General features: G+C 40.8%; 1 protein-coding gene across 1 annotated transcript; it reads left to right on the top strand.

Annotated features, from left to right (window-relative positions):
* Positions 1–3,083: 3,083 nt before the first annotated feature.
* LOC140269318 (arylsulfatase I-like) lies at positions 3,084–14,806 on the top strand. Its single transcript, XM_072364361.1, has 11 exons — positions 3,084–3,278; positions 6,122–6,320; positions 6,530–6,669; positions 7,929–8,078; positions 9,200–9,274; positions 9,388–9,562; positions 9,726–9,962; positions 10,177–10,323; positions 10,709–10,859; positions 11,914–12,458; positions 12,540–14,806. Exons 2-11 carry the CDS (start codon positions 6,138–6,140, stop codon positions 12,963–12,965), a joined length of 2,229 nt encoding a protein of 742 aa, XP_072220462.1. The 5' UTR covers positions 3,084–3,278; positions 6,122–6,137; the 3' UTR covers positions 12,966–14,806.
* The last annotated feature ends 416 nt before the right edge of the window (positions 14,807–15,222 follow it).

Here is a 15,222-nt window from a genome sequence, read left to right as displayed (position 1 = left end):
TCAGTATCTCCTGATATTTATGTCAGAGGACAAATCAGTGGATTTTGTCATATTTAGCCCTTAATTTAGACTTTTATTGTCACTTTTTTACTTTTTACCCAGTCTTTTATGAGCAGAAAGGAGTTAAACTCCATAACTTTCATGATTAGATTCCTTTGAAGGCTCTAATGATATAATTGATGGTACATAAAAGAAATCACATGCAGGAATTAGCAAAGCATTTGCATTTAAATTAAGTGAAAATAATGTTTTATTTGACACATTAACGACTGAAATTGCATGGTTTGAGTTTGAAACTAAAGGCGCTGCAACAATGCAACAATGTCTGGCAGCATTCTTGCTCACTGCCAGTGAATCGGGCCCTAATAAATCACACACTGCCTCTTTCACTGCTTTGTTTGTTGGAAAGTTGGCGCAGGAAGAAGCCACAGAGGCTCTCCAACAGAGGGTCCCACTGCAGTCCGGACTGTTCGGGAAGAGACAAATAATTTGAATGAATAAAGCAAGTCAGGAAAAAATAGTAAGAATTAAAAGGGGATGTTTGAAGAAGTACTTCTCTGGGACAAAAATAGGCTTTCCTACATTCTCCCTGCCTAATTTACATTAAAGTATGATTCTAAACGTCATTGATCCGCACCATCATCCTTCCACCCATCCATAAGTTACTGAAAAATGAGGCACAACAAGAAACAATCATGCATTACATTCAATATAAAAACAGATGCTGCAACATGCTTTGAGTTACAAGCCTTTGTGACGGCTTCGTGCTGAGATTCCCCACATAACTCCTGCAGTGAGATCTATATGAGTTCTTACTCAAATAATACAAGTCAAAACAGAAGAAATACTTTGGTTTGTTTTTTAATAAAACTAAATTAAAAAGGCCAAACTTATTTAAGTAAATTCTCAAAGCCGATGTAGAAAAATTACTTTTACATTGACTAATGACTTAATGTGAAACTATTTGATTAACAAACTAGCATTTTGGGCATCTGATGTCATGGCCGCATTGTGGGAGCACCCAGTTGTTTTTGTGCCACATTACCTACATTATTTGAGTTTTTGATAAGATAAGCATTGATATATAACTCTCTGAAAACTGATCCATTTCAGTTGTAAATGTCTGTCCTCATTTGTCCATCTGGACCTGTTGCCTCAAATTTATACACAGATGTTTAATTAACATGTTGTCAATGTTTATTCTTGTTTATTGTGTTTATTTTGCTGGAGTGTACATTTCCAGAGAGGAATTTTCAGATGTTAAAAGAAAATTTTATATTCTGATTAATCTCACCTTTCTCTTGTCTCAGCCTGATTACTTTTGGATGACTTGATAAAAGTTGTGCGCTGCCTAAAGGAGACATTCCTGGTTTCCTCTTGAGTGCCAGCTGGCTCCTCTGCCTGTTTAACAGCCAGCTTGGAGCAGCTCTGCTTTTGTTCTGTCCGCTTTCCTGCAGCCATAAACGGGCAAACCTGTAGCGTTTACAACAAACTGACCACACAAACACATATTAAAGAACTTAATCACAGCTGAAGAAATGCTATTGTAACTTTATCACCACTTCCCATGTGTTAAGTCACACAACAGAAGTAAAAAAAGGGTGGAAACTAAGTCGTCAAACCTTCAAATTAAAACAAAAAACTATTTTCAGTGAACTTTAATCACTGAGGCAGTTATTTAGCTGAATGAAATTAGCATAAGCACTGTTTATGTTACGTGAACATATATAGTCATGTTTACATTGTAAATAGCAAGCTAACTATTAGCAAACGGTGTCCCATACCGAATTGATGTGCAATAACATGTTGCTTTATTTGAGATACTAACTTAGTAAAATGGACATTTGAGAAATGAAGTGAAGAGGTCTTGAATTATGTAAAACGTTTATAACAGATTTAGTGAAATGATCTGTTGAAAGAAAACAAACAAAAACCATCATGCCAGGCTGATAACAAGCTAAATAGCCAACTTTGCTACATAGCTCGTACATAGCACAGATACAGCCAGTCCCTGAATTTCTTTTTGGGTAAATTAGTCATTATTACTTTATTTTGTTGTATTTTAAAAATAATTATTCAGCATCAGCAAGAGTCCCATTTTATAACTGGAGACCAAGCTAACAGCTAGTTATCTATAGATCATGTTAGCATCAACCGATGCCAATTTTAACCCATACATCTAATGCTAAACATCAGTAACAAATTGCTAAACATGCTGTTAAGGTTATTCTTTGCATAAGATGAAAATGAAAATAAGATTTAAATAGTGTGCCGTATAGAATAAGACTCTAGAGCACACTGGTCTAAAATAAATTTGAGAAGCATACCCATGCCTAACTTAGATTTTAAAGAAAACTTGCAAGGAACAAAACTACTATATTCTTTCCATGGAAATTTGTTGGCTTTTTGTCTTCAAGAGAAATTAAAGTTGGGATGGTGTCAGTTTGAAACATAAATTCAGTGGAAAAAAATGTAAACAAATAAACAAATAACAAGTAAATAATAAAAAAAAAATTAAAAAAAACATAATCTATCCAGTCTAAAGAAGCTAAATCGTTAACTTTGCTACATAGGTGTTCTTCACAGAAACAACCAGTCCAGTTCATGTGTAAATAAATCATTTTTACTTTATTTCATTGGATTTTTTAAAATATCTGTTCAACATCAAAGCAGTGATAGAGTCCCACATCTCTATCACTGGCAATCAAGCTAAAAGCAAAAGTTAGCCACTGATCTAGCTAATAGCAACGGTTGTTATGGATTTAGTTAAATCCACAGTCTCCGGTTGCCTTAGCAACTACCCTTAGCAAAATTACTCTACAATTTTCAAAGATTTGTCTATTCTTTCGAGGTGAATCTGAGAATACATTCATTGAAAACGTATCTTGAGTCATCGTTAATTTAACTAACCGAGGCAACATAATTTAATCTTCAGTCAGCTAAATCATTTTAATAAATTACGTAATAAAGTGTATCGTAGCCTGGAAAAAGCCGTAACGTGTTCGCACGCTGAACATTTTATTTTGACGGGCCGCAGCAGCAGCGCGAGTGCGCCTGTGAGCAGCTTGACTTCGGTCGTATTTCATCGGCTGAAGACGCTCAGGCTGGAGGAAGGAGGGCTCGGAGAAAAGTTGAGGACATGCGGCGTCTTCTACGGACTTTTCCTCAAACCGAACTTTGTCGGAGCTGAAGACGGAGCGGAGGTGTAAAGAATGAACTAAAGCGACGCGGAGAGGAGGGAGAGAAGAGCCGTTCACTCCCATTGATCCTTTATCGAGGTATTGATTTAGGCCTGGCTTTGAAATAACAGCTGATGTGAGGAGTAGATATGCATTTATAAGGATTTTACTCAAAAGATTGAGTGTTTGATTTATTTGCTCGAGGATATACTGTGATACAGTGTTAATACAGTATTATTATTATTATTATTAATAATGACAAATTTGAATAGGATCCACTTATTTGACACACATGAAACAGCCTCCACACTTCATTTAAATGAATTCTATGCAAGAGGACTGAACTAACAGGAAAAGTTGTCACAGGAAAAGAGTTAATGTCCAGCACACACACAACCAGATGAAAATATGCACCAGTATCTGTGCAGGAGTGGGGAACCAGTTCAGTATGGTCTCCATGCAGGGTGAGGCAGCTGCTTTCCATCATGCTTGTATATAAAAATCAGCATTACATCCTGCTCTTGGCTTTGAATTCATAAGCACGTCAGAGACGATAGAGATATCATTCTGTATTTAATGTAAGTGTGAATTGAATGTTTATCTTGATCGGAGAACATCTCTTTGGGCAGTCGGGGCTCTTAGAAGTTGTTTTACTCAGGTTTTTAGCTATTTACTTATTTATAAAAATGATCAGATCATTCAAGAGAAATAATAACCTTTTGTTTGCACTCTAAGATAAGTTTAAGCACCGTTATAAACCGAGACGTGCCGAGTTTAACAACTGGCTTAACAATGAACTGGTACAATGTCAATGCAAGAAAAGTACATGTATTTTCCACCTGAGGCTAAGAGCACTAAAAAGATAATGTGGAAACCTCAGCTTTCTTGGTTTTGGCTGCATTTGTGGCTCCACTGCAGCATGGCTCCTCATGGCAAAGAGCTGCCTGAACAAGAGGTGACAAGAGGGTCTGAAAGCTACTAAACGAAGGCTGAATCCCAGCTGCAGCAGTGGTTACAAGGTGCAAGAAAATCCATTCTGTCGATGAGAGAAGGTGCATTTGAATAATTAACATTCACCAGAAAGCCTGAACGGAGGCTTTATGACTACTGGGGAAAGTTTCTGGCTTCAGATAAGTCGAAAGTCGGAAGCTATGAAGGAATTTAGCTCCATGTTTGGCGTGAATCTGGCAAAGACTTCAAGAACAACTGAAATATGGAGGTGGGAGTGTGCCGATATGAGGCTGTGAATGAGGTGAATGAAGGAAAATGAGCCTGCCAGGAGTTGAATTTTCCAACCTAATAATGTTCCCAAACACAGTGCAACAACCCATGCAAGAGTCTTTAAAGAGAAGGAAAGTAAAAAGCCACGATTTGTTCCTAAAAGAGCACCTTTGGAGTATTTTAAAGTGGGGAATAACCCTCCAGCAAAGTGCTACAGAAGTCAGTTTCCATCTGTATGAATCCAGCTGGGTTTGCATTGGATATGGAAATCAGACGTCTTTCAGCTGGTTTAGAGGGATTGATCAAGGCTGCCAGAGGGTGGCAGTATAAGCTACTAGTGGTTGTAAATCAGTAGAAGAAGTAGTTTTCCAAACTGGAAACAAACCCGAAAGCTTGAAATACAGCTGCTGGTATCACTGCTGCATCGCCATGATGGGATTTTTTAAAATGGGCTTTGTATGTATGAATCTGGAATTTAATTGATTGGATAATGATCGGATTACAATCAATTAGATTCTAATTGGCATGAATTGGACTGTGTCTTTAAAGTGCCTTTAAAGTGGTGACAGTTGTAATTTGGGACTATATAAATAGAATTAAAATGAATTGAATCGTTTATCCTGCGTTCATTTGGTTGTTCCTAGAAATTAATGTTATGCAAGCTGCAATAACTAAGTGACCAGTAGGGGGGGGGGGGGGTATAATTTTGTAACTTCTTACACCATGCTTGGTTTAGGGGCCTCACACACCACCTACAATAACGCCAACCTCTTCTACTCACCCCATGTTTACGATTTATTGGAGTGCTTCTGTTTACATCCCATAAATCCGGCTGCAGCTTCCAGTCTGAGCGATCAGGCGTTCCCCCGGTGGAATCCTCTGGTATCAAACGTCCGTACGTGAAGTAACGTAAAGTCTGTGAGCAGTTGGAGAACGGAGCCGGTGAAATCGAGGTGAAACTGTGACTGTGTTCTCAGCGAAAGGCGAGGAAACATCTATGTGAGGAAGATGGATTTTCATTGGAAACCCAGTTATTAATCATGTTTAAAAAGAACCTTTGGAGGATAGAATCTGTTGTTAAATAATGAATAATAAAAAGTACACACAAGAAGTCTCACTAATGAGGTTGTGATCATTTTAGCTGCCTTCAGTTTAATGTAGTCTTGATTTAGACATTCAACAACTTTCACTTACATATAAAAATATTAAAGTTGTTGTAAAGTTGTAAATCATTTAGGATTTTATCGATTAAGCAAAGAGAAGTAGTTGTCTGAACATAAATGTTTTGCATGTACTGTTCTGCCACATCATAAAACTACTTCTTTGTATTAATTAACAGAGGATTTTATCCACTTTAACACTGTACAATACTAATGATTAATAGTTTCTGAAGTCCTAATCCTCCCCATTTCAGCTGTCTCAGGCACGGCTAATATTTTCATCACTTTTTATTATGTCTCAGTTCCAACGATTGTAAACGGTTAAGAAGCCCGCCTCAGAGTTTCAGCTCTCACTCCACCAGATGGATGTGTTTCAGATCACAGTTGCAGCCAACTTGGCAAGTTCATCTCAAATGTGGTTTTATGATCTGCGCTCAGTCCTCCAGGGATGGCACGCTTGTGTGAAATTGTGCCCACTCAAACATTTTTGAGCTCCACTTCCCCATCTTTTCCACAGACTTTGTCACTGTATTGTTGCGTTTTATTTTCTGTTCCATGCAGGACTTGTGCTGTGAGGATGCAAGCTGTGGCTGCAGCTCTTACTCTGCTGAGTGTGATCCTCACTCTGGACTTCCTGTCAGCTCATCGGTCAAACGCAGACCCCATAAAGCCGCAGAATGACAGAAATACTCACACTGATGAGACAGCACAGACCAAGAAGAATCAGCCACATATCATATTCATCCTTATCGACGATCAGGTGGGTGTGAAATGATCTGTGCTACCGTCAGACACCTCAAAACACTTTGTCCTTATGTGTAATCAACCAAAAAAAGTCCATACAAGGATGCAAAAGAGCAGCAACACACCTGGGACTGATCACATGACTTCCCTGTCGTCCGAGCTGTAAACACAAATAAACACAAATAAACAAACAAAGGAAGTTCAAGTCCTACTTATCTGTAACAGGGCTTCAACGACATTGGCTACCACAATCCCACCATCAAGACCCCAACTCTAGACAAGCTGGCAGCAGAGGGCGTGAAACTGGAAAACTACTATGTTCAACCCATCTGTACTCCATCACGAAGCCAGCTCATCACCGGCAGGTACGGTCGCCTCTTTACTGGACTCCTGTTTCACACCTTAACATCTCTACTGCATTGTTTGGAGGAGCTTTCTCCTTAAACTTAAGCTCTTTTTAAATGAAAACAAGATTTACTTCCTTTTAGGCCTGTCAGTTTTTCCAAAGATCAAGTTTGAACGAATTTCAAATAAACGATCAAGTCTTTCAACGAGGGAGTATTTTAATCCTCAGAAGACGTCTGCAGTGTACAAAGTCAACAAGCTGCCTGATTTTTGTTCATTATTATACTTTTCATGGTGTGAAATCCAATATTCTTCCAAAGACCACCTCTGGCTCTATGTGCCTCCATTTTTGCAGAAACGTAGCAAACATAACATTAGCAACATTAAGCTTCTTTTACTTATAGAGCATAATGTTTAAATTCGAACTTTCCCAGTATTTGAACTAATTTTCTAAGTGAGGCCAACTTTCCTTTAAAGATTCACTTTGTTGCATAAAGCTGAGAGTTCGATGGATTTATTTTCAGCTTGGAGCAAATTAATATTGTCTTTTTTGCTGAGTATGTGAGATAACTTTAGATCATTCAGTCCAGAATAGAAGAAACATTATATTATTCAGAAAGAGCTTAAATACAAACATATTAAATCAAACTCTCACATACTGTATTGAAAACCTCGTACACATACGAATGAAATGTTTTCATACACATAACTGAAAAATCATGCACTCACACACTGGTAAAAGACTATATAAACTAATGAAAATCCTTTGTATAAACTAGCAAAAACTCTTTGTATAAAATCGTCAAAACACTGCATAAATTCGCAAAAACATTTGCATAAACTTGCAAAAAGCTTTTGTATAAAATCGTGAAAACCCCTCTTATATTGAAGAAAATGTAGAAGGCCTTAAAATTAAAATAGTAAATTTGTGGATGTTTGATGTTTCGTCCACGTTTTTCCAAAGAAATTGCTGCAGTCTCGTGTCTTATCACTAGTGTTGGAGTTATTCTTGAGTTTTTGTTTATTTTCTTTATTCTTTTCATTATACAAAAGCCACAATCATACTGAGCTGCCTTTAAATCAGTATAGTAAGTTTCAAGTGGTTAAAAAAGGACATTTTTTGGATTTTATTGATTACCGGGAGGTAAATTAACGTAAAGGAAGCACGAGAATCGGGTTAGAGATGTATATTCTGACCAATTAACATGTTTATTGATTAATCAGCGTAACAGCAGTGAGGATGAATGAGTCCCACTAAAAGGTCCTTTTTTTCTTTGAGATATCAGATCCACACAGGCTTACAACACTCCATTATCAGGCCCAGCCAGCCAAGCTGTTTGCCCTCGCACATGGACACCCTGCCCGAGAGGCTCCGCGAGGCCGGCTACGCCACACATATGGTCGGGAAGTGGCACCTGGGCTTCTACAGGTGAGACGGAGCCTCCACAGGCGTTTGTGTGGTTTTAATCCTACAGTTAGCGTTGAAAGTTGAACTCTCTGAGGAGTCATTAACAGAACCCACCATAACTGTGGTTGGCTTTGCATGGAGGGTGAAATACCTGATCAATAAGGTTTATCAGACACTTTTAACAACAATCTGAGATTGTTTGTGCCAGAAAAAAATCCATTTTGACCTGATTTTCCAAACATTTTCCTACCTATTTATAATTTAGATTATATATTTAGATAATTTAAATATTTTATAAGTTTTGAAATTACTGTAATTTCCCTTTTTGTAGATCAATAAGTTTAACAATAATAAGCTCCCTTAGGTACTCTGCAGAGTTTACACCCAGTATATATGTAATATGAATGAATCAGTGACACATTAAATTGTTTATTTAATTTTACATATGAATCCCATCCGTAATACATTTTGTTTGGACGTTTATTTAACAAAGATGAGTATGAAGAACTATTTTTGGCGTCTTCCATTACTGATGCTTTTTTAAAAAGCTGCCTCTTTTTAATGGTTTGGTGTATTAACTGTTGTTTTTCAGAGGAATCTGTGTCCACTCTTAATGAAAATGAGATTTCAGCTGCTCAGCTGGTTGTTGTTGTCTGATTCTCCTCTTCAGGATGCTCCGTACATTTTTAATAGGAGACAGATGTGGACTGCAGATGCAGACCAGTCAAACACACTCTGTGCGTCTGAACCATGACAGTCAAGCAGAACGAGATCTGTCCTGCTTAAATAAACTCTTACCTCTTAGGAAAAGACGTCACCTTGATGGTAACGTCTCCAAAACCTTTCTCTGATGACAGCCTCGATGCTCTTTCTCATCTTTGTAGAAGCAAACGTCAGTTTTTCCCAAAAGCAGCTGAAAATGGACTCATCCGACCACAGAACACGTATCCACTTGTCTTTCTGTCCGTCTGAGAGGAGCTTGTGTCCTCAGAAATTAGTGGATAAATGGCTTCCTCCTTGTGCAAAACAGCTTCAGGTCCATGCAGATTGTGTTGAGTTCAGATGGTTTTCCAAGCTACTCCTGAGCCCATGTGGCTGTACTGATCACGGTGAAAGTTTACTTTCTTTCTCTTGGTCTTTAGGAAAGCATGTCTACCCACCAGAAAAGGTTTTGACTCTTTCTTTGGCTCCTTAACAGGAAGTGTGGATTACTACAGGTAAATTATGAGTATTTTATATAAAATGAAACCCAGTTAATGCTGACAAAGCCAATGTTTACATCCGTTTGCCTGGCTGCTTTCTCTTCTTCTGCTTCCCCATCTGTGTGTAGTTATGGGTCCTGTGACGGTCCGGGTTTGTGTGGATACGATCTCCATGATGACGAGGGCGTAGCGTGGGGTCAGGAAGGAAAATACTCCACAACGCTGTTCACGCAGAAAGCTCGCAAGATCCTGGAGAGTCACGACCCCACGGACAGACCGCTCTTCCTGCTGCTCTCCCTCCAGGTATCGATCAGTGGTTTGATACCAGAGGAACATAGAGAATTAAAGTCTAACGTCTGTAGTGCTGCCATTTTTCAGCAAAGCATCCTTTGACTGTGGATTAATTCGTGTGTGGATGTTAAAGACGCTCCAACGTGGCCATTTTAACTTAAATTATTTCCTCCAGGCAGTCCACACTCCTCTACAGCCTCCGAAGTCCTACATCTATCCCTACCGGGACATGGCTAACGTCGCCAGGAGGAAGTACGCCGCCATGGTCTCCACAGTGGACGAGGCGGTCCGAAATGTCACATACGCCCTCAGAAAGTACGGATACTACAGAAACAGCGTAATCGTCTACTCCACTGACAACGGCGCCCAGCCGTTCACAGGAGGGAGCAACTGGCCGCTGCGAGGCAGAAAGGTAGAAGGAACTGTTTTATTCCACTTGCTGTTGCTTCAGGTGTTCTTATTACAGTTAAAAAGCTCCGTGTTTCTCATAATGCGGATCCTCTCACGGCCACAGTCTCCGTTTTTCCTGCTCTGGTCTGTAAACTTGGACATAATTTGCTGCCAGCGTCCGTTTGTCAGAAAACAGAAACGTGACAGAGTTGCATTCGCTGGCTTGGTTTTTTCAGGGCACATACTGGGAGGGTGGAGTCCGCGGCGTGGCGTTCGTACACAGCCCTCTGCTGAGACGCAGGAGACGGGTCTCCAAAGCTCTTCTCCACATCACCGACTGGTTCCCCACACTGGTGGGACTGGCAGGGGGGAACATAAGCCAGGTCTGTGAGACTCAAACAGTGATTTTATGTTGTTTTGTACCACTAAAAGCACCTCGGACTTCATATCTGACTTTGTATTTAGTAGCGTTTAGCATTTTTTAAACTATAAGTCTTTCTTTTGGGTCTCAGAGTGAGTACCGGATGATAAAAGTTAAATATCACTGAAAAAACTGATTGTTTTTGTGTAGTTAGTTCAAACATTACACTGCAACTAATCTGACTACCATGAAAATGAATTCTCTAAAAGCTTTGTTGGCTTCCATTGCAGAAGCAGAAAAGCAATGTAGCGCAGCATCTGACTAATCCAGAGGGCCTCCAGTAGCACAGATTAACCGAGGTTCTCATTACCCGACCTATGACCCTTGCTTTTGCGTTCGTCTTGCAGAGCCAGGGTCTGGACGGTTTTGATGTTTGGCCCACCATCAGCGAGGGAAAGGAGTCGCCACGTCAGGAAATCCTTCACAACATCGACCCTCTGCACAAATCTCCTCCTGAGACCACGAGCTGGGGTGGCACCAGCATGAAGGCGCCTGCAGGTAAACTGACAGACGTTTAGTTTCATATCGGCTCATTTTACGGCTTTTTATACGAGCGGTTCATTAGATTTGTCCTTCAGAGCCACCGTCCTGCCAAAATCTACAGTGTTTACAGCTTATCCGCAAACATTGGCGAGTTAGACACAGCTGTGTTGGTATACAGCCTCAGAAAAACACCGCGGTGGCTCCTCTTTCCTTAAACACAGACTGTTTTCCGTCACTCTGGCAGAAAACAATAAGATGGAGAGAAAAGAAGAAAACACGAGGCAGAGAGCAGGAAAAACAGCTTTTTATGCCTGAGAAAGGGAAGATATTTGGGTCAATACTCGACTCAGTGGATTTGAAAATTAAGCAATCAAGGTGATTAAATTTAGTTCCAAGAGGTTTAACATAAATATTGCTTAAAATGTTTTAGTTTTTATGAAAACTGCATCTCAAAGGTAGGAAGTGGGTCTCCGACCCCAGAAGTGTTAGAATTGAATAAGATGAAGAGTTGAGTGAGGGTAGAACATCTGGTCATGGCAGCATCTGCAGTTTTACAGATGCTTTAGGTTGAGGAGCTTAATCATCCTGGAGGGGTTCAGAGTCACTGAGCTTCGGTATCTGGTCAGGAATGCCTTGAGGGAGGTTTGAAGAGTTAAAAGGGTTCAAACCAAGGTAAAAGTCTTAAGAGAAAAGATAAGACGGGATTTAAAAGATTGCTGTGATGCGTTTGGGAGCTTCCACTGAGAGGGATCAGCTCATTGGCTGACCTAAGTGAGCAGCGTGGGGCGTACATATTGGACCGTTCAGGCACTTAAAGACTAAAGGATTGTGGACTGGTCGCCTGTGCAAAGAACCTCGGTTAAAACTCTCAATAAACTCGATAAAAGCTGCCGTCACTTTAACAGACTCAAATAGATTCATCTATGAGTTACGCATCTCATGTTAGAAAAGGACTTAATTATCCATCCAAAGACCCAAAGTTTCCCTACAGAAAATGTCATCCGATTCGTGGTTTTTGGAGTTTTTTGCTTCATTTCCTGGTACATTCATATGTTCTTTGGTTTGGCAGTGAGCTCATCAAAGGGAGCAGGAATTAAGAAGCCAAAGAAGAAGAAGAAGAAAGTTCTGAAGCAGAAACTGAGCAAAAAGTCAGCGTTCAAGTTAAAGAGCACCAAGAAACCTTTAACTTTTTCCCACCGTGCCGCCGAGCCTAAGATATCCAAACCCCTCCCCAAAGCTAAGCTGAGGCCTGTCCCAAAACCACAGATCCTCTCCAGCGGGAGTCCACCGTCAGGAACGTCCCGCCCCAAATATCGACCTCAGATCCAAACGCATCTGAAGACCAAATCCAAACGGACCACGACCCAGAACCACAACTCATCCAAGTCAGCCCCATCCAAGACACAGCTCAGATTTGAGTTAAAGTCAAAGCCCAGGCAGACATCATTCCGATACCAGAACATGTCCAAGCCCAAATCCCATCCAGCCCCCCAGTCCAGGCTCCAGTCCTCCCTGTCCCCGGTGTGGGACACATCTGTTCAGGCTGCCATCCGAGTGGGAGACTGGAAGCTGCTGACAGGAGATCCAGGCCACGGAGACTGGGTCCCGCTGCAGGTACTGCGGCACCGTGACGCGATCCGTTCTGTTCCGAATGTTCTGTTTAACTAAAAAAACATGTCCCACTATGATCCGCAGATGCTCCCCACGCTCCCTGGTCGCTGGTGGAACCTTGAACGCACCTTGTCGCCGCTCTACAAGTCCTCCACCCTCAAAAACGTCTGGTTGTTCAACATCACCGGCGACCCGTACGAGCGGCAGGACCTGGCGGAGCAGAGGCCAGATGTGGTCCAACAGCTGCTGGCCCGGCTCGCCTACTACAACCAAACAGCTGTGCCGGTTTACTTTCCACCCGACGACCCCAGAGCCGACCCCAGCCGGCACGGAGGGGCCTGGGTTCCCTGGGTGGGCGAGGATGAGGACGAGGAGGGGAAATATCAAGGCGTGTACAAGAAAGGGAGGAACGGGAAGAAGAAGAAGAAGGAGAAAAAGAGGTGCCAGCTGTGCAAGCTGAAGTCCTTCTTTCTGAAACTGAACACGGGGATGATGTCCAGTCGCATCTGAGGCGTCAGCTCAGCCAGGTGAACATTTCCAGCCATAAAGACTCTTTGACACATTGTTACATTTTTCAGGTTCAGTTGAAGTGAGTCGATTTCTTTTTATTTAGAGTCAAACTGTTCATTTTCTTATTTTTCCCCCATTCATGACAAGTGTTGCTGTTAAAGACGCCACTTTATTAGCCACACCTGTTCAGAAACAGCTAATCAGCCAATCACAAGGCAGCAACTCGATGCATTCAGGTTCAAACCAAGCATCAGAAAGGGGGATTTAGAGACTTTGAACATGGCACGAGGTTGTGGGGACGCAGTGTGCAGAATAGCATCTCTGAACACACGACACGTCGAACCTTGAAGCAGACGGGCGGCAGGAGACCACATCGGGCGCCTCTCCTGTCAGCTAAGAACAGGAAACTGAGGCTACGGTCAGCACAAGTTTACCCAAACTGGACAATAGAACTAAATAAGTAAGTTTTAGTGTTATTATCGTGGCTAAAGGTCATTTTAGATTAAGACTAAGATGTCAAATTAGAGCCTAAAGCTCTGTAAATACACAACAGTTCAAATATGATTATAATCAGAATGCTGCTTAACTTCAGTTTTATTAATAGAATTAACAACGATAATTTAGGTCAGCATCTAAACTAAATAAACGAGTTATAAACCAGGTTATAAGAAGAGCTTTTCTTTAAAAAGTGGTAATAGTGGCAGTCTGAGAAATTCACCCGACGAGCAGCTAAAGAGCAAAAGAAGAACAAATATTAGCCTTAAATTAGCCTCAATACTGTCATTATTATTAATTACTAATCACTGTTAATCATTACAATCACCATGAAACTTCCCCAGCTGATCAGACTGCTTATAAAAGAAATAACTTCACTTCACCGGCGACTTCGGGACGCTTAAACGCCCCAAAAATGATGTTCAGACACTAAAAAATGCGGCGCTCTGATAAGCAAACGTGCAACAGCTCCAGCTGATGAAACTTCTCAGGAAATCCGACTTATTTTAGGTAAAAACAGATTTATACCTGGTGCAGTTTTGTTGGAACATACATGGAAATAAAAGATTTCACTTTGAGGATATTTATTGGTGTGAATGGAGGCTGCAGAGCTAAAAGCCCCCCGAGCCAAAAGTGTTCTTCATGTTTCTGTGATTTTATATCAGCTGTTTTATCACGTTACAAACCGACAGAGTTCCTGTTTGAAGGACCGACACCGTGTGTTTTTACACTGTAAATGTAACCGATTAACGATCTTTAACTTTTTTTTATTTTAAGCAGAACTGACCAGAAAGCAAAGACTCTTGAGTGATTAAAACAAGTTGTAGTTTGTGTTTACACCTTTAATTTGTTGACTCAAATCAGGGTTTTTAAGCAAATGTTTACTGAAAAAGTACGAAAAGTGCATGTTAACGTATATCTGTGCTGGTCTGGGTGCGTTTGTGGTGTTTACAGGATGCCTGTGTGCATATTAACAAACTCACTGGGCTCTTTTTCTTTGAAATGATCCAGAAAACACAAAGTTAATGTTCTTTTTTTAACATTTCTGGTTACAGATCTGTGTGTTTTCTGTGCTGTGGCTGAAACACGCCCTCTCATACTGTGGTTGTTTGAATGTATCGCCAATGGCCGGCATCTTTTGACTATGAATTTACAGTATTATAACGTGTTTTTACTTAATTACTGTGAAAGGAAGCAACTGTTATTTAAACAGCCTTTTTTCTCTCCTTATTCAGCATTAATAACACGCATTAAGACTGGATGGAACATACTGAATGCGTGTTTGTGTGAAAAATAAGGGGAAAGGCAATGATTTACATTAAAACTGATGGTTTAAGCTGTCAGATGGTTCTTTTTTTGTGCGTCTATCCTCACCAGAAACACCAACTGACCTTAATTAGTTAAAAACAGCTCCTCAGAGGGGAGATATCATGACAGAGATCACTTTTTCTTTGTTTGAGAGCATTTATTTGGAGTTTGAGGCTAACCAGCTCCGTTCTGTTCCTGGGAGAAGTGTAAATCTCACCAAAAACACAACCCTGGCTTTTTATTTTAGGTGCAAAAAGTTCCTCATTTAACAGGCCTAAGCCCCGCCCACTCACCCCCGCCCTGCTGGACGGATGAAACTAGCTCCTGGTGGAAATGTTCTGTTGCATCTTCCATCCTCCAGCAGCCTCGGAGGATCTAAGAGCCCAGTGGATAAACTATATTTAAGGGTAAAGTTCCAGCAGAGTTAGCTGAAGAAACTGAGCCACAAAGAGGG

Source organism: Leuresthes tenuis, unplaced genomic scaffold (genome assembly GCF_036924035.1).
Source record: "Leuresthes tenuis unplaced genomic scaffold, fLeuTen1.0.hap1 SCAF_14, whole genome shotgun sequence".
In the NCBI taxonomy this organism is placed as follows: Eukaryota; Metazoa; Chordata; class Actinopteri; order Atheriniformes; family Atherinopsidae; genus Leuresthes; species Leuresthes tenuis.
This window is presented reverse-complemented; position numbering and strand designations above follow the sequence as displayed.

What these genes read in the sequence shown, in the direction of transcription:
- LOC140269318 (XM_072364361.1), top strand. Translation starts at nt 6,138, where the DNA reads ATGCAAGCTGTGGCTGCAGCTCTTACTCTGCTGAGTGTGATCCTCACT. An exon ending in GGAAGTGTGGATTACTACAG is followed by an intron (nt 9,275 to 9,387) that starts GTAAATTATGAG and finishes ATCTGTGTGTAG; the next exon opens with TTATGGGTCCTGTGACGGTC. An exon ending in CAGGGGGGAACATAAGCCAG is followed by an intron (nt 10,324 to 10,708) that starts GTCTGTGAGACT and finishes TTCGTCTTGCAG; the next exon opens with AGCCAGGGTCTGGACGGTTT.